General features: G+C 41.3%; 2 protein-coding genes across 2 annotated transcripts; one reads left to right on the plus strand and one right to left on the minus strand.

The window, feature by feature from the left end:
• The first annotated feature begins 111 nt into the window (after positions 1-111).
• On the plus strand, positions 112-3,316 carry LOC100842468. The gene is made up of 8 exons (XM_003573773.4): positions 112-502; positions 626-738; positions 982-1,031; positions 1,153-1,386; positions 1,880-2,029; positions 2,670-2,765; positions 2,857-2,877; positions 2,965-3,316. The coding sequence occupies exons 1-8, from the start codon at positions 237-239 to the stop codon at positions 3,154-3,156; spliced, it is 1,122 nt and encodes a 373-aa protein (XP_003573821.1). The 5' UTR covers positions 112-236; the 3' UTR covers positions 3,157-3,316.
• Positions 3,317-5,389: 2,073 nt separating this feature from the next.
• Positions 5,390-17,937, minus strand: LOC100842776 (protein MICRORCHIDIA 1). The gene is made up of 19 exons (XM_024461026.1): positions 17,730-17,937; positions 17,538-17,627; positions 16,365-16,399; positions 16,156-16,234; positions 15,959-16,048; positions 15,473-15,548; positions 15,290-15,368; positions 15,082-15,210; positions 13,486-13,584; positions 12,907-13,011; positions 12,679-12,828; positions 10,309-10,401; positions 9,475-9,526; positions 9,290-9,401; positions 8,118-8,323; positions 7,049-7,113; positions 6,596-6,678; positions 5,813-5,855; positions 5,390-5,730 (listed from the first exon to the last, which is right to left on the minus strand). The coding sequence occupies exons 1-19, from the start codon at positions 17,845-17,847 to the stop codon at positions 5,626-5,628; spliced, it is 1,809 nt and encodes a 602-aa protein (XP_024316794.1). The 5' UTR covers positions 17,848-17,937; the 3' UTR covers positions 5,390-5,625.
• Between the last annotated feature and the right edge of the window lie 1,930 nt (positions 17,938-19,867).

Below are 19,867 nucleotides of genomic sequence, written 5' to 3' on the forward strand. Positions count from 1 at the left end.
GTCGGATCCACATGCATGCAACATGCCACGGGACATCCTACGTGCCAAAACTTTATTGGCTGCAGCGTTTCCCTTGAGATAGCAAACACAATCCCAGGCACCAATCAAAGGCCGCCGTCTCTCCAGACCCCCAAAGACACGAAGGAGCTCCGATCCGAGTCATCCGACCAGTGCAAAGACAGCACACCGCAGAACAAGAGAGAGGGGGCAAAATCAGCGACCCGAAATCCGCCGAAATGGCGGCGATCGTCGCGCGCGCAGCCAACGGCGGCCTCCGTGGACGCCAAGAAACCAGTCGCGGCAGCCTCGTCCGGCGGCGCCGAGATTACGCGGTGGTCGTCGCGGTCGTGACCGGGGCCGGGGCGCCGCCGCCGCAGGAGGGTGCGCTGGAGCGGCCGGCGTGGTCCGGAGAGACGCCGGTGTCGCGGCTCGTGGGCGCGCTCATCGCCTTCAAGCCGCTCTACGCTCTCATGAAGCTCGCCTCCCGCGAGGTCATTATCAGGTAAAGTAGTACTACAGGGACACCATTAATTAATTTCTTCTTCATGGCCCATCAATTGTTCGATCGCTTCTCGCCGGCAATGTGATGAAGAAGGCCATGGTGGTGCATGATTTATTTGTCCAGGACGGCGGAGAAGGCCAACATCCCGTGGAGGGAGATGACGAAGAAGGTGCTGGAGTCGGACGTGTACGAGGTGTTCGAGAGGATACGAGACCCCAACCTCGTCTACCCTGACTGTCAGTTCAGCCCACCAGTTCATCCATCCTGATTAAGTGATATCTCCATAAGTTAGTTTTAAGTAGGAAAAACTTGCTACGGGTTCCTACAATCTTAGGCTCCAACTCAATGATTCAATTGCTAAGTGAGAAAAACTTGCTATAGGGTGCCTACAATCTTAGGCTCCAATTCAATGATTCAATTGCTATGATGATACTGTCTTCAGTGCACTGAAGAATTAACAACCAGCTTCTCTTGAGCAGATTATCTGAGCCCATTTCACGCCTATGACGAAGGAAACCTATCATGGCTGGTAATGTACAATTAACCCTTCTCACCGTGATCATTTTGATCTGTTCGGAACATCTTATATGTTCAACCGCACGAGATATCTGAGCTCTTGTTTTCACTCGTGCTAACCATGGATGATTCAGGCTGCAGCTGAGGCAGAGGCCGCAACCTTGTCGATTGCAAAAAGGGCCATACCTGAGGCTACTTCTATTGAAGAAGCAAACCAGATCGTCCGTGGAAACTGGATGAATGCCATTGAGGAGCATCACCTCAAGTATTCGGGACACCGTCAGATAAATGACATTCTGGACATTGGCTGTTCTGTTGGAGTAAGCACCAGATATCTGGCTGACAGGTTCCCTTCGGCTAAAGCTGTTGTAAGAGCTCAAACCTTCTCAGGAACATTATATTCCCCTCAAGTCTCTAAGAGCTTGTTTGACTTATATAATTTGGGCCTACAATGTTGGAATTCATATTGGATTTCAAGAACAAACTTTTTCACTGGCACGGAATTGGGAACAGTAATTCAATCTAAAATTTAATGGAATCACACCTATACCTAACCTTAATTCCTTTCTAAAAAGCAAAATTTCTCTGGACTTCTATCTCAATCTACGAAGCCATGTGACAGACAAACATGATTTTTGAATTCAAAATTCAAATCCAACCAAATAAAATCTTGTCAAAATTTTGAAATGAAATGCAGGTTGCCAAAAGAGATGTAAACGTAAAATGGCTCAGACATGCGCTTGCTTTATCTTGAGTTAGATAAAGTTGTCATTATGTTGAGCATTAATTTTTCTGCATATGGATGATGCTTTGGTTTTACACACATTTGCAAATCCAGAACTCTATTCTTCAATGATGCAGGGACTAGATCTATCGCCATACTTCCTCGCCGTGGCTGCACAGAAAGAAGAAAAAATGTCTCGGCAGCATCCTATCCGCTGGGTTCATGCAAATGGTGAAGAGACAGGGTTGTCCCCAGATTTATTTGACGTCGTCTCCCTCGCTTATGTGGTAATTACTGTGATGCTGAATTCTTGCATGGTCTCATAAGAGTAGATGGTATATAACAAGGAAATTTAGTTCATAATGCTGAGGATCTTTGTGTGAGAGGAACCAAGAATCTTGCGATAACAGTTACATTTCCTATCTTACAAGGAAAAAAACGAGGAAAGGACATCGCGGCAAGCTTTATTGACGTTGGATAATTGTCACAACGTCTATAAGAACGTGTAAAAGAATGCTAGGGATTTATAACAACCCAATTAAAAGAATTTTACTCTTGTAACGCAATCTACTATCCTACAGGCGCTCAATTGGCCTCCCATGGGCAATGTTTCAAGTCCACTCTGCTTATCTTACGATTGCTGGTCTACGTGGTTCCTTCATTTATTCATTTTCAATTTCACTTTTTGTAGCCATTTTCTTATTATTTTTTGCATCTTTCCATAAACTTGTTCTACACAAGCATGATTTTGGACTCCGTCTACATGAATGTTGTGATGAAGATTATAATAAAATAAATTACACGAGGTAATAAATAATAATTGAACTCAATGGCTTAAATTTTAACAGGACTGCATTATTTAAGTAGAGATGGCACATGATTAACCAATCACAGCTAATGCCACAACTGTACTCAAAATACCTGCAGTGCCACGAGTGTCCAGCACGAGCAATACATGGATTAGTAAAGGAAGCATTCCGACTACTTCGTCCAGGAGGAACCATCGCGTTGACCGATAATTCAGTAAGAAAATCTCAGCAATGTTCATTACTGTCTTTTCAAGAAAGAAAAGATAGCAATCTAACTCCATTTCTGCATTCTCTACTTCTCGCAGCCAAAATCCAAAGTACTTCAGGTAAGCTCGAGCAAAATATTCGAACCACCTTAGAACATCTATACAGTATATAGAGTTGCATTAACTGATTAACAAGCTGTAATTCAGGAACTATCACCAGTGTTGTTCACATTGATGAAGAGCACTGAACCGTTTCTGGATGAGTACTACATGCTGGACTTGGAGGAGGCGTTGAGTCAAGCCGGCTTTGTCAATGTCCATTCCATCTTCACAGACCCCAGGCATAGAACAGTTACTGCGACTGTGCCCTCCACCAAAAAAAAATTTTTGTCATCTTAATTGGTCTAGTGTAAACAGTTACAAAAGCTTAGTAACTTGTGCATTTCTTTGCATACATTTATTAGAAGACAAGGGCCTATCGTTACTCCAACTATATATTCACATGTACTGGTTATTACTCTAGCATCTACCTCAAATCTCAGTTCTCACTGGTTGATTAGCTGGTTACCTCATTAACAGATGTATCTAAACAACTTAACACAGACAAGATTGCTCCGTAGCACGCATTGCTGCAAATTCTACGGGATTTACATCCAATAGTACGGTTAAATCTTAATATTTTAGGTTCGGCCTCTGACATCAAGTCATTTATAGAAACAGTATATGCTCCCGTTCAAACGAGTAAATTGCACACAATCACCACATTTGAGACAGTTGTAACGAAAACCACTGGTTTTGTTAATTTTCATGAAGTTGTTGCACATAGCACTGATTCGGTTATAAGCGCGTTTCTGACAGACCGGCCCACATGTCAGGTTGACCGGGTTAGAGGCGTCTGTTAGCGCCGTTTGGGCCGTTTCTTTTCCGACTTCCGTTCTTGGACACCGCCGCTGCTCCCTGCTACCGTCGACGTCTAGGGATCCAGCCCCGTCCTTTGCCGTCCGGCTGCCCACGTCCCTCCTCCGTATCCCCTGCCCGAGCTCTCCCCTCCTCCCATCTGTGCTTTCTCGTCTTCTCTCCCTCCTGCAAATCGCGCCGCCGCATGGAACCGCCGCGCCAGCCGATTCCTGCCCCCATGAGCGCCTATCCGACCACCGCAGCAGTCTCGCGGACCCGCAGCCACACCGCCTGAGCCTGCCTCGCGCCCGAACCCCGCTGCCGCCGCTTCTTCTTCAACTCCGGCGGGAGCTCTGACGGACCCGATCCGCTTCTCCGCGGCCACCCTCGCCTAACCTACGCGCGCGGGAGCACCGCGACGTCTCCCGAACCCAATGGCACTCTCGATCTCGCCGTCCGCGCCCTGGAGCTCCTCCGCGCCGTCAACCACGCCGTCCGCCTCGACCTCGCCGTCGCGAGCATCGTCCACCGCCTCCCGTTCGATTCCGGCGCTTCGCCGCGCATCTCGAAGACAAGGTGGTTTCCCCACGCGTCGCCCGGATTGAGCTCGGCGGCGCTTCGCCGGAGCTCGGGAAGACGAGCGCGCGACGACGGCTCGGACGCGAGGCGGGTCCAGGCAGGGGGGGGGGGGGGGGGGGCTAGGAGGGCTGCGGGCTCGCGTGCGTGAGATAGCTTGCTCGCTGGGCAGCGCTGTGGGGAGAAGAAAAGAGAGCAGAGGGAGGAGCTTCGGGGGAGAAAGAGCACGGCTAGGGGAGGAGATAGGAAGGAGGGGTCCTGCCTTGGGGATAGGAACGGGGAGCAGGGCAGGCGCCAGGCGAGGACGGGCGGGGCAGGAGGCACAGGACGGCAGGACGGCCGGACGGCTACAGGAGCAGAGAAGAGGCGCGCACAGGAGATGTTGTGCGGATGTGACGGGCACAAGCCGGACAAACTTAACTAACGGAAGACTCTAACCCCAGTTAACCTGCCACGTGGACCCAGCCGGTTAGAAACACGTTTATATACGCCGCAATCGACGAAATCAGTGCTATGTGCAACAACTTCACTGAATTGCGGTGGTTATGCGCGAAAATTAACAAAACCGGTGGTTTTCGTTACAACTGTCTCAAATGTGGTGGTTCTGGATAATTTAGTCCTTTCAAATATATAAGGCCAACACAGGTTTCTATGCCAAATTTTGATCAACTGTTAGACTCATAGCACTAGCATCCGAGATGGAGTACATGTGACACTTTTGGTGGATACCATGCAACAGCTGCTGATGGTCTATAATTTGTGTGTGCGGCTGCTTGCAGTACAGCATGCCACTGACAAGAAGTGGGGAGGTGGTTTGGCTATGAATTTAATTATTTTGATCAATGCTTCGGTCAGTCCATTTGTGTATGAACATGTGTATGGAGTGTCCTAACTTGATTATCGCTGCCATTCGTTAATCATTAAATGCTTTTGAGGTGAACTCGCTGGCACTATCCATCCAGATGGACTTTATATGGTGTTCAGGGAATGCATTCTTCATTCAGCGAAATAAAGTTTTACAAATGCATGGTCTCAAGTTGAGAGCAAGTCAAATGCGACCATTAGAGGTGAGTCAATGAGTACCATGGTCAACTTCAGATGAAGTACCTAACTGGCACTAAACGATATAGGTCCGCACATATGGCCCTGGCATTTCGCCTTCTATTCGTAAGGGAGATGACCGCATTTACGGATATTATTAACATTTGCAAAAAAAATATCCACAGCAACACAACACACGGACACGACACTAGTCTGGTCATATGTAATCTCATCATCCATACCAATACATAAAGCACGAGTTGTAGTGGAACAGTTTCCATTTGAGCAGTACTGAGCTTGGAAGTCCAGCTCAGAAAGAAAAAATTATGTCAGTCAGAAGTAGCCGACTAACCTTCACATGTACGGCAGTTGTTGCTGGCTCTTCCGTTTCTGAAGCTCAGCAGCAAGCTGAGAGCACTTCCTTTTTGTTTCCTCTAGCTGATGCTCCAGCTCCCCAATCTACAAAGAATCATCCAGATCTGATCAGGTGACATAATATGATCACCACCACAAACTAACCACTTTAAACTTTATGGCATACCGTTTGCTTTAACTGTGTATCACGTTGCCGAAGATCTTCACGCCTGTAAAGAATATTTTTCAAGTTCAATTGCAAAAGAGCAGAGTGGTAATAAGTATTTCACGCAATACACCAGTACTACCTGGCCCTATAAGTTGATTAAATGTTAAGCCACATTTGTAAGGACATGTGTATATGTTCAATGTGGTTTAGTAGCGGCTGCCACTCAAAAAGAATGTCACAAATTTCAAGGTAGCAGTAACTTTCTTCAAAAAAAAATCCCACAATTAAATATTCCACTGTGGTAGTTTATGGTTCCCTTGCATGCAATTAACAATTAAAATTGTTGACAGTGTTCTAAAAATTGGTGGTGGCAACTAATCAGTTGATCCCCCTTTTAGTGACAATACAAGCAAATTATACGAGGAACCAAAGGTATTTCGCAATTATAGGGTTTAGTCAAGTCAAACAACTCTGAGTGGCAGACAGTGTAATGAGTTGTCTACTATCACAAATAACATTGGCGTGCTACTAGTGAACTATGCAAAATAGAGAAAGGAAAGAAAAAAGCGTAACGTACAGCAATAAGTCATGTTTAGAATTCAACATGTACGGCTTCCATAAAAAAGCTCAAAGTCAACAAGCTACTCAGCATAGGCTCAAGACAGGCTCGAATTGAATCAAGCTGACATAGCTAGGGTCGCTGGAGCTCAGATTGTTGACAGCTTATATACATGATGACAATGTTTTTGCTGGAATGCACCCCATTTATGTAAACTCACTAGTCATTATTTAATATTATACCTTGTAAAGAGAGCCAGGTTTTCTTCACTCAACCTCTCATTGAAATTGGGATCAAGAACGCCATGAGAGCCAATATCTAGATCCTGAATGCCACAGAAGATATAAAAAATAGTAATGAGCAGATGAATACATTAAAAATACACTTGGAGGGGTGTTATTATTGATTACAAAGCAATATTCATAATTTAGGAAGCCAAAAGTATATTTATATCATGCTACGCTATTACTAGGGATAATTTAGATAAGGGCACAACGAATGGGAATTAACTACGCTATTACTAGGGATTACATAGGCCCAACATTCATCCCTGAAGAGAGCGGAAGCAGAAACAAACTGTTCTCTTCCACAAGAGCTTTGGCAGGGCCGCAGGGTCCAAGAAAGAAATATCCAAAGGAAAAACAACTAAAAGGACAGCATGACTCAATTCAAAGCCTATAGGTGCAACTGCAAACCTCTTCCAAGCCTGCTGATTCCATATTGTTTTGGAGGGCTAGACCAGATGATTGTAAACCAGAACCTGGTCAAATTAAAATATTCAGAACATGAAATATATTCCAACAAAATAAATGAACTATTTGCATTCTCACAAGAAAACAGGAAAAGGATAACTGATATTTAGCATGCTCTGTTCGACCATTCTGAGCCAGTGACACAATGTTAAACCCAGCCCCAAAAGTTCATACTTCACAGAGAGAACCTGGCTCGATAAAATAGCAGGTCTATATTTCACAAGCAGTATTTACCTTGTGAACTAAATGACTGACACAAATAACATTGAACCATTTTCCTAATAATCAGCAATGTACTTAAAACCAATCACTAAATCATCAAACTATTAATGAATAATGATGCCATGGGTATTGAATAGAAGAAAACGAATTAAATATAATAGAACTGGCACAAGACTACAGTAAACTTATTAATGGCCCAAGGACCACTATTATGAGGGCATAAAAAAATAGCAAAAAGACATAAGAGACCAAATGCATCCCTTCAATACATGTCATTTTAGAGTCGAGCAGAAGAATTAATTATGTTGGTGAAATACCCTTCAATCATTTCTAAAACTTTCTCTTTTTCCTCCAAAATGCAAGAGCTCGTTTCTTCATAAAAATTAATGAAAAGCGGAGCAGGATAAAATGAGCAAAATTGCATTTGAAGTGTAGGATTTACATTTTAAGCAAGAGTCTGGAAGGCTAAAATAGTAAAATGAACTACATTGCGACGAATCTATAAGAAATATATTAGCAATCCGGAAATTGGTATAACAGAAGGAAGTGTATCTTCATCACCATTACTTTATTTTACACCATTATTTAGTTGGACAATGACTTCAGTTGAACAGAAGCTAAACAGACACAAAAACACTTCCCGGTTGAAAATCTTCTATTCTAGACTAATCTACATGAAGTTGAACATCATTTGGAGACAGTAGGATAAAGCTTGGCAGTTTAGCAGACAATGCAATAGCTTTGACACTATTGTACGGAAGTTATTTGTATACATGTTTATTATTATTACCTGCCCCATTAGCTGTCAGTCTAACAACAGCTACATCATCATATGTATCCGGCAGCAAATTAGAGAGATGCCCTCCAGCCTTCCGAGTGGTTGAAGCTTTCTGCTGAATCCTAGCTCCATCACCTGAATCTTTAAGAGCGGCCTTATACTGGGTTCTTAATTTAGGATCAGTTGGCTGGTAACCTATTAGATGACACTTCTCTTTCCTGCAAATACATCATTTTCTTACATTATTGAAAATGCAATCAGAACATTTGGGTCTACACTCAGTGTGGAAGTCCAAACATGTTCTACAAATTGGCTGATATGCATAATATTGTGCCAAGTAAAATGATTAAATGATAAAGGTCACCTCACAGTCAAATATTGTACTCCCACCGTTCCATAAAGATTGGCGCGACTTTAACCTAGCTCTAGTTCAGAGTCACACCAATCTTTATGGAACGAGGGGAGTAAAACGTCAAATCTAAGAGATCTGCTCGGATGATGTAGCCATTGTTTTTTTCGAGAAAATACAAAAGCTTATTGAATAGACCAAGGTTTAAATACAGGCCTGAGTAGCCGTTGTTATGAATGGGGCAGGTAATAATTATCATTATAAATGCAGCCCGATACTTATTACTCCCTCCGTTCGATATTAATTGTTGCTGATTTAGTATAAAGTTGTGCTAAATCAGCGAAAATTAATATGGAACGGAGGGAGTATTAAGGGAAAAAAGTAATGCTTCTGCAAGGCTTTGGAAGCTGGGCTATACTTGGACTTTCTATCACTCGGGAAGATGTGAGGCCATATATAGCAGTGCCCTGCACTTGTGTGTTCAATGTTCATTAACGTGAGGACAGAACATTAATCAGTGAAAGGAAAAATTTCCTATGCCTACATCCGTAAGTCGATGGCATCATAGAAACGTGCAGTCAAACTTTAACTTCGACTCATATTCAAATGCCAACAATTCATTGTTTAATTGTTAGATACATAGTAATAAATCAGCCACAATTTTTTCTCTAATATGAACCTGGGGTGGGGTATTCATAATGTACACTGGTATACACATCGGTTTAATGGTAATGACAGGATTGTAGGCACAATGCTCTTTTCCCTTTACAGTTAGCAATTCATATGCAAACAACCAAAAAGAGAGGACCTCAACAAAACCACCAGAGGCACTTACCAATATTCAATAATAATTTGTCTTAATTTTGTTTCTAGCCGAATGAATAGTGGAGTCCTCTCGAAATCTTGCTTGTCATGTGCCGGCTCAATAAAATTTGCCTCAAGTACACCTAAATCATGACAAGTGTCACCCCCGGAAAGAAGTGAAGTAACAGAAGTGTCAAACCAACAAATGGAACTCACCTATAACACTCCTCCCTCTACTAGATCCTTCCTGAAGGACCTTCCAGAATGGCTGCAAGAGATATATTTCTGCAGAAACTCAGTTCCAGCCCAAGTTGAATTGCAATATTATCACTAGAACTGTATATTTAGATGGTCAGACCCGACTCAGAACCTAAGTTTAAAGTATAAAGAACATCAGTCGAACCATGTAAAGAAACAACTAAATGGCAACAAGTACTTAGTGATCTCGTTGTCTTTATCAATTAACACAAAGCTAGCAAAATTATCACAAAGTTATAGAACTTTCAGAACATGTTCGTAACTTTTTGTTACTGACAGCTTGATATTCCTTGCACAACAGGCCTAAATGCAAGCACAGAGATTTAATATCTCAGAGTTGTCACTATGTTGAGCAAAAAGAAACACTGATTGTAAAACATAAACACTAGAACACATCCAAATTGTGTTCTTAGTCCCGAAAAACCACGTACCGGCGTACCGCAAACTATTTTACTGACATGCCCCGATGCCCCTGATTAGTTAAGAACCGTACATATCTGCCAATTGGTGATTTCCATATGGGTTTCTAAATATCAACTAGAATCACCCAATCTTCTCATCTTCTAATGTTGTCTGTATGATGTATCTTTTAAATCTTAAAGACAAATACACACTGAACATATTGACGTATCGAAAATGCCATGAGGCCTTATCACCATACCAGTATGACTTATCAGGGCAAGGTAGTTCCTAAATGCTGAGACGAGATCTAAGAAACATGACACATAGTAAAACATAAACAATAACAAAACAAATTGGTGAACAAATAACTCAGAACTGAAGAGTGGTTACCATGATTAGTCGATTTTTATGGTAGACATTCATCCCAAAAATGCCCAAAACAGGTGCCTCCTTTGCAAAGCCAATATCTACCTTCACTGAGACCTGTGGTGCCAATTGAAATGTGATTGTAAAGAAAAACTAATACAGGTTGCAAACAAAAATTCTCCAATTTGTTCTTATTACGAGTCCTTAAGTTTTTGCTCACGATAAGCTTATCCTGCCAGCATGATTATGTCATTCCTTGTGTCAAGTGCAGGGTCGTAACCCGGTTTGTCTCAGACTTGTACATAACATTCATTTTCTATCAATAAACCAAGACACAGGGCTTTTGTTAGTTAATTTGTGAACATGGATGACGGATGAGTACTGTTCATCATTGGAATCTGTGTGCAACAAATAATGAAGGAGCAGCACGATTAGCACTGCAAATACATTAATTGCGCCATAGGGAACACCAAACACAGGCGTCTTCACTGCTATTATGAGCTCATGCTAAACTGGCAGACAATACGAAATTATGGAGAAAAGATTGGATCGGTGGAATGCAAGAGTTTATATTACTGGTGGATGTAAGGACCAATGGTGTATGGTGTATCCATGTCACTTTGCTTGGATTCTTTCATCAGGGTCCTCCCTCAGCTGCACCGTCTTTGCCATTGATTGACCATAGCCCCATATCACTGGTGTCAGTAAAGGTTGAAAAGGCTTGATTAGGCAGAGCGGCAGGGGTAGTAAATGGGAGTTTGGAGTTAACTGGCAAGGGCTTCCGGGTGTGGAAGGTTCATGGGGAACGGACACTGGAAAATTCCAATGGTGAGTTATGCCGTTTCTTATCGAGGCAGCACTTAACATAGGAGAAGATTAGCACCGAGGCATGCGCTAGCACATGAGTAATAAGTCCTCTAGATGAAAGCAGATTCAGCCAGAATCCATAGAGAAGATTAGCACTAGGGGCTAGACCAAAACTAAAACCTCATGAATCGCTCAGGCTAGAGACAAGCTTGGCTCGGACACATAGACAAGCCAAGCCAAAGCCACCAACTCCAAAATTGCTCAGTTAACAGCTCAGGAGCCCATGTTAAGTGTAAAAGCAATTTGTGCATCACATCTCTACCATAAGCCCCACGACCCATATGAGTTAGTCCACCCCAAGGGAAGCCATGCAACAAGCAATGAGGCAAACCTAATAGTGATGCTGCACACTAGACGCAATCGACCCTAACTGGTAATTACCCAAACAACAACAGAGACGTTGACTACAATGACAACTCACCCGCCACACCTTTCCTGAGACTATCGTCCTTGCGCCCTAGGTCATCTTATTTGTGTTCTTCTCCCTTTAGGATGAATTCCTTGCTATGTTATTTTCCTTTTGGCTACTTCTCTAGCTATTAGTACAATATTACTCTGGTTTATAAGGAGAATAATTTTTTTACATGTGTTGAGCAATCCAATGGTCCTTTGCCAACGCATAAGTGCATCCACCGTTAGTATGGTATGTTCTTGTCTTTGCACTTTGGTATATTGTCAGATGTCACTGAGCTTGGCTTGCAAAACCCTCAGGAGCCAGCTCGAGCTTCCAAACAAGCTAACTTGAGCCTCACTTTCAGCTCTCTGGCTCGTCCCCCAAACTGTAAATACAGAAGAGGCGGACAACGGAAGAGGCAATTAGGAACAGTTGTGTTAAGACACGAGCTCTGGTATAATTAGGTTAAGACAGATTCGTCTTTGTCAAAAGGTTAAGACTGATTTGTCCTGTCAAAAAGAAAAAGGTTAAGACAGATTGGTTCCGCTTATACAAGGGATGTTCCTGGATGTTAAGCACTATAGTGCTCTCCTCTAACCTAAATTCCTCCCGGTCTACATCACATTCTGCATTTACCATAGCTACATTAGGTGTAATGTTTTAAAGTGCCTGCTGGGGAGACCAAAGCGGATGGCAGTCCAGGGAGCCAGTGGTTCACTAGGAATGCTAGAGGTTCCTAGTAGCGTAGTAAAGTGAGGTGCAGGAGCGGTTTAGGGGAACTAGGAAAGAGATAGAATAGGAGTTGAAGAGACCAGATCTTAGGGTCAAGTTAGATAGCAGTGGCACTACAAGATTAGCATTTTGATCTTTCGGACGAAACAACCAATGAATCACTATCATCAGTACTTGTCATTTCTCAGCCTGTCTAGTTCTCATCCCAAATTCCCTATCTATGTCTATCTCCCATTTATATACTCTAATCCTGTTCAAGCTATGACATCTTCTGCAAGGTATGAAGGTAGTTATCTCAATGGTTCGCATAAAATTATTTCAGTGGTTCACCTCCAGAATATACTGAAAAGAGATCGCAGATGCAAATAATATATATAACTATATTGTACAAATGCACTTACCGCTTGAGAATCATGTGCAACTTGAGGTTTGTAAGTAACTACTTTCTTAAACTTCAGCTCATTAGCTATGCTTATCTGTTCAACGGGTTTTCCTCTCAGTATAATTTGGAAGTTTTCAAACTTCCTGAGGTAAAGGATGGAAATATACGCCTGCATTGACAATCAAAAATTTCTATTTAGATATGTAAGCTATATGGGAATGAAAGCAGAATAAAGAAATAAACTTACTCGCAATGAAAATCTGAGCCTGTGGGATATATGTTGCTCAACAATTTCTTTTTGGATCCTTGTTGATCCCCCACTGGTTTGACCTTGATCCCGAAGTAATATGTCCTGAAAAGTAGGCAGCAGGATAAGAGTATTTTATAAACAACCCGCAATGTAGGGAAAAATCAAAATAGAACTGCATTTATTCCTATTAAGTTGTCTACTTTGTATATATTTCTTACACAGCACAAGTGATCTCACGCAACCACACAAAAACCATTAAATGTGCATCTGTAGTCATATCTATTTTCCTACAATGAGGATTACTTTACTAAGAGTTAATACAGTTCATGTTAACCTACTAAATATGTTATGTTTAGAAAGGAAAAAAAAATCTTCTTTTCCTTGATGAAACTTCCAACTATGTAGTACATGGTAGAGACCAGTCAGGTGGTTTCCAAAGGAATAATAAAGGAACCATTATTCATACACATTATGTACCAGTCATTGTCTTTTCAGGACAGGTTAAGGACCAAGAAAATTGACAACATGTAGAAGTAAATTATGCTTGCTAACAGAGTTGTATCAGCAATAAGTAACCTCATCGTCGTCCTCAAAGTCGAGTTCTAAAAGGCCATCGTCATTCATCCATAAATTGTATATCGCCACCTTAGTTCCATGAGTTTCCATATCCTCAAACTGAATGCACATAAAAACTATCAATACATATGTATAAAAACAATCAGTTTCTTGTCAGGAAGAAGCTAATCACTGTACAGTTGGTTATGAAATAGCTTCAGAAAAATGGAAATAATCGATTCAGCTAGTCATGAAAGAAAAAATGACTAAGTTTGGCATATGTGCCTGGATACATGCCATAGAAAAATCACTGTATGCTACTTAGGAAAAAACAACACTAGAAAGAAAGAAAATAACAATAAACTATGTCAGTATTCACTTGTTCCCATCGGAAAAAAAGTGCAAACAGATGCATTCTTCAGCAAACTGTATTAGTAAATGTTAAATTTGCGCAGTGCTGCAGTAATAACAATAAAGCTTCATGTCAAAGTACTCAATCAGTTATTAAGTTACTTAAGAGTTAATATAATTATTTGAGTTGGTTGTTGCCTGAAACAGTACATGTTGCTAGAGGAGCAACTCCAATTTGTCACGAGTGTTGGGATTAGCTCCATTTCCAGTGTGCCAAAATAAGCTTATAATGCTCCACAGAAGATAAAGAGGTAAAGAACAATATCTAAAATATTACTCCCTCCGACCATAAATTGTTGTCGAAATATTACATGTATCTAGATGCTTTTTAAGAATAGATACATCCACATTTGGGCTAATTTGAGTCAAGAATTTAGGATCAGAGGGAGTATTTGAGTTGGTTGTTGCCTGAAACAGCACATGTTACAGCAGCAACTCCAATTTGGCACAAGTGTTGGGATTAGCTCCATATCCAGTGTGCCAACCTAAGTTCATAGTGCTCCACCAAAGATAAAGAGGTAAAGACCAATAACTAAAATATTGACCAACTATAAACGTGACAGACCTGACTGGAGACTGATTAGTACTTACAACCAAAGGCACTGTTCAGTGAATGCAGAGGTACAGGGAGAGATTTGGTGTGGAGAAGGCATATCTAGTGAGTAGGGAGGAGAGAAGAGAGACAAACAGATGAGGAATGTAGATACCATTACTTAGATAGAATTTGATTGTTGGCTATAAATTTTGACTTAAGGCCAATACACTAGGCCCTGTTTGGAGAATACAACAACCCAAGGATTCCCTTACCTGACAGAACGGTCCTTCGGTATGCACCCTGAATATTTGACCACAGCTACACACTTGCGCGCTGACAAACCAGGATCCACTCAAACTTGCAGGTCGACCCACACTGTATGTTGGCAAATTTTTATGTGTGCAAGCAGGGCTCATTAAAAGTTGGGATCAATTTTACATGTTAGCTGAAGTAGAAGAGCCAAATTAGACTTATCCTGTTGGTATAGTCTTTGAACCTATTATTTGGCTCACTCATCCATGAAACATCAAATACTATTCGGTATTCCCAACCTTCTCAAATATGGGAGCTACTATCCCAATGTAGAGTTCAGTCATTGCGAAAATTCACTGCATAGGTTCAAACTTTGAACGTGGAATGGACTAAACAATAGTATATGGAAAGGATGTCACCTGCTGTAGCAGTTCTTCCTGTGAAGAAAAAGGGGACCAATCAATTATTATCTTCAAGCTACTATCCCAATCACCCTGTGAACCATAAACCAAAGGTACAATGTGGCCATCTTGGACTTGAAAATCAAGCTGTAACAGTGATGAAAAATGTCAGCTGTAGACAGATAGAGCTGCATGAAATATAAACTACGGGAACAACTGGACATACCATGGGGACAATTATGTCATCCTTCATTGTTCTCCTCAGGAAAGTGTAAGAGAGCAAACCAATACTCAAGGTAACATTACTGCAGGACAAAAAAAAGGCATGAAACTGATAATAATTGATAAATACAGAATATTCATCAAAACACCATGAATTCTTCTAAAATAAATCAATAAAGACTGATACCTTTCACGTATTGCGCGAGTAAAAACAATTGCATCAGCACCAAGTCTCATTGTGCTTGTCTTAAAGCCATTCCCATCTGCGTAATGGCAAGAGGTTAGTATTTAGCAAACGATGGGCATAAAAGGTGTTTTATCCAGAAAAGCATAAAGCAGCTGGGTACTGGATGAAAATAATTTGTTAGAATATCTGAACTAAACATCTATAAAGAATTTGATTTGGAATTGCAAGACCATTCGCACTTGAAATGGTTCTATAATACCCAACTACAAATCTGTCATACAAGTCAAGGCCATTTATGTTTTTGTGTGGAATAGAGCATATGTTTCAATACGGAAGAACCAATATACCTAAGATTTAGACATGAAGGTGTTCGAACAACCATTTAGGCTTTAATCTACCAATGTAAACAAAATGCAACATAGAATGGCCAATTGAAAGCCAAAATAAGTTAGTGAAAGTCTTTAATCTACCAATGTAGGCACATACACTGGCCAATTGTTGTTTTTGATTTCTTGGTTGAGAATCCTAGACTCATGCATCGACGCACCCCTTCAGGATCCATTCCTCCTCCATCATCTGTTGAAATCGCTCGAAGATAGCATGAATCAATATGAGAAATGTTAAAGATCTAACCCAGCCTACTCCAAATATTCACTCTATTGCTTCGTATTAAATCTGTGTACCTTGAAAAACCAGCATTGGGCTATTGTCTTTTGGGCTGATGCTTTTATCCACTTTTACAAATGTGGCACCATTGCAAATCTGAGATACAACATACCATATCAGAGGATAACTACATTATTGTTCTAACATTCTGTCAAAGCACAAGACAATTTAGGACATAAACAGCGTTGAAGAAAAGTGTATTAAGTTTATAGAAGATAACACAAACCTCATCTACCGCGTTGTCAAGGAGTTCAGATATACCTGCAGAATTAGACAGAATTGTTAGGAAAATACTGTCCATGGAAGCATAAGTATCTTGAACATTAAATATAAAATAAGTGTTACGAAAGTTACCATGACACCTAGTTATTCTACTTTTCGATCCAGTAAACATTCCAACAAAAAAGTTCAATCACCAGTACAAAGTTCTCAAACTATATTCTTCAAAAAGGGATGGGAAAGGAGGAACATGGATAGCACGTGAGTTTTTCAGTACTAGTGCTACCAAGAAACTCTGATGGACCTGCATGACATGCATCTTACCTCCTCTCAGGATAAATAAAGTAAATAGTTGCCAGTTATGCTAAATAGGTAGAGTAATACTCCCTCCATTCCTTAAAGATTGGCATATTAGCTTTCATTAAGACAAGGCTTTGACCACAAATTACTATGTTAAAGTGTAGTTTATATGACATGAAACCACAAGTATCATGAAGTACTTTCGATAACGAATCTAGCAATACTAATTTCATGTCATATAAACCACACCTTGACATAGTAATTTGTGGTCAAAGGCTTGTCTTAATGGAAGCTAATATGCCAATCTTAAAGGAACGGAGGGAGTATGTTCCAAGGATTGTCCCCGTCTATTGCCACAAGCCAAGCATAAGTAGCATCAAATGGTTGCTGCATTTGGTTCTGGGGATTCTGAGTTTCGGCTAACTGAAGATATGTTAATATCTTGGTAGCAAATAAGGAGGAAATACCATCTGTCAGTGTCCTTTGTTGAGATGATACAAAGTTAATTCTTCTCCTCTCAAGCTGATAAACAAAAACTATATGTAGCATGCGATCAGAAGAGCAACGGTGCTACACATCAGTGGTACCAACAGCAAAGCAAGCACTACCCATAGTACAAAGATAACTGTTCCAGTTACCTGCTCCCTCCGATCGATAATAAGTATCACTGATTTAGTACACTTATTATGGATCGGAGAGAGTAGTATTTTTACTTTGGTACCTACATGTCATTGGCACTATCATGGGCCTTCTTAATTTAAACAACAAATTTCATCCTAATTCAACAAAATAATTTCATCTCCACGACATATGAAAACCAAACCAAATTAGAGAACGGGCGGGGTAAGGTCCGTAAGGATCAGAGGGGCTGGGCACCAACCTCCGAACGCCCACTTGTGGGAGGTCGCGTTCGTGTGGAGGAATTTGGGGTGAACGCGGGCACGATCGAAGTCCCCTGTCTCCAGCGCATCTGCGAGCAGCAAAAAAGAAACCACCAGCAACGTAAGTCGCGTCGCGGTTTCGCGAAAACTAGGGCAAACAAGAGGCCAAGGAAACGAATGCAGAGACGAACCGTGGAACTCGCGGATGGGGGCGGAGGGGCCCTCGTTCGCCCCGGCCTTCCAGAAGCTACGGCAATCGAGAGACCGGCCGCCACCGCCGCCTGTGCCGCCGGTCATTACTGCCGGCATCGGAGGGGCAAGCGGTTATTTGGAGCGGCAGTGGTGGTTAGGCAAGAGTTTCGAGTTCGTCGGAGAGGGTTTTCCTGCGAGTTGGTTGGCGGTAGTAGGAAAAAAATTATACTCCTCCGAGCATGGAGTACCAAATTTGTGAAGTCCTTTTTTTCTGCGGATAAATTTTTTTCGAAGTCTATATAAAGATTTGATTCTTATTTGGTTGGTTCCGAAAGTTTGGCTGCCCGTGGAATTTTACAAATTCAACTCACAATTCCTTTATGAATTCCGGTTTTTGGCCACCCAAGGGTCAAGAAATTTTTTACTATTTTTTTTGTCAAATTTTGGTAAGCAAACTTTTTCGCAAACTACACATTTCCGTTGTCAAAGAAAAATATCAATCTCCACTAATAATAATCTTTATCTCCATTGTTGATGGTAAAGCATCAACCATCTCAAACCCATATCATTTGCACCATCCATCCATGGATAAACACCAAACGATCAACGTGATCCAAATAGTGTATGTTGCATCTCCATCGAACCTCTAATCCCGGTACCCTTAATCATCTTATTAAAACAAATCAAACAAATCATCCTTGTCCAAAAAAAATTGCCCATCCGAAATGCCTCTTCGCACGAAGCCACTAATGACGCCGCCTTTCTGGAGAGCCGCTATCGCCCTTTCGCATTAGAAACTATTGTTGACATGTTTACATCTCACTTAGAGAATTGTCGTCGCCGGAGTGTTTTTGGAGAGCCGACGTCACCAACATGTGCCCTGAGAGCCGCCTCCAACTTGACTCGAATGCGTGCCTAATCTTGGAGAGCCAATGATCATAACGCGCCTGATCGACCCTTCATATGCCTCCTCCCAATGCCCCGATCACCTCCCATCTACACAACCCCCGTCATCACAAGCGACGTCGAAATGTGTCATTGATATGTTGGAAAAGTATACAATCCCTTAGAAGTTTAATATCATGTTTTTGTTAACTTTTACCAGCTTTTATTGCGTTTTCATACAAGACTCTATTTAATAATGTTAATCATCGGAAGGCAGAAAATTCACTTCTTGCTTATATATTTCAAGGACCTTTATGGAGCTAAAAAATAACATGAAATTTCAGGCGTGCATTTGGACAAAGCGGCGTGAAAACATGGTGTGTGGGTCCAATGGGGCCGGTGTTCCTTTACCCTCAAGTTAGCTTTCACTATGTACCTTGGAGTTTTCCGTTGTATGGGAGAACCGTCACAAACAAAACTAGAAAACTACGACAAACAAATCATCAGCGGGAAGAGATTAGAAGGGGAACCACTGTCGGAGTCCGAAGGTATCTTCACCTTCTCATCTTCATGATTAGGGATATAGTTCACCCCCGGGCTATGGCTTTGTGGTAGTAGCCTATAGTCTCCCTCTCCATCTCTCTCCAAACGTGCTTCGTTGATTATAGACCATATGAGCCACCCTACATAATTAAGGTCAATATTATATTACTTTGACGGTGGATCCTTTGTTTATCATATGATTTTACTAGCCATTCTTGTTATGATTGTTTTTGAGATATTGTTGATGCATATTGTTTACCCCGTTCTTGATGCCAAATCTGATCAATCATAGTGGATAGAACAATAATGCATGTTGTGTGAATTAGGTGGAAAAATTCGAATTGTGCGATAAATTAAACCCTATTGACAGAAAAGGTAAAATCACAAGTGATTGTTGATGATATTCTAAGTTGCCCTAGTAAGGATAAAAAAGGCTTCCAACATTGAACTTTTGATTTATCATGTCAACAAATTGTGTAGAATTTATGATATAGACCGTTGTTCTCAACAGTGAGATAAACACTTTGGTTTTCGTGCAAAATATAATGTTGATCCAACAATTGCCCCTTCATGAACGATTTGGTTTTGTGGTATCCTATAAAACTGATTTACTATTGATAAAAAAATAAAACTTATGCATTTGCACGTAAAATTAAATGTGTGACTTCTCCGGTTCTTGATTGTTGCATATAGGAAATTATATTGAAAA

Source organism: Brachypodium distachyon, chromosome 3, assembly GCF_000005505.3.
Source record: "Brachypodium distachyon strain Bd21 chromosome 3, Brachypodium_distachyon_v3.0, whole genome shotgun sequence".
Classification (NCBI taxonomy): domain Eukaryota; kingdom Viridiplantae; phylum Streptophyta; class Magnoliopsida; order Poales; family Poaceae; genus Brachypodium; species Brachypodium distachyon.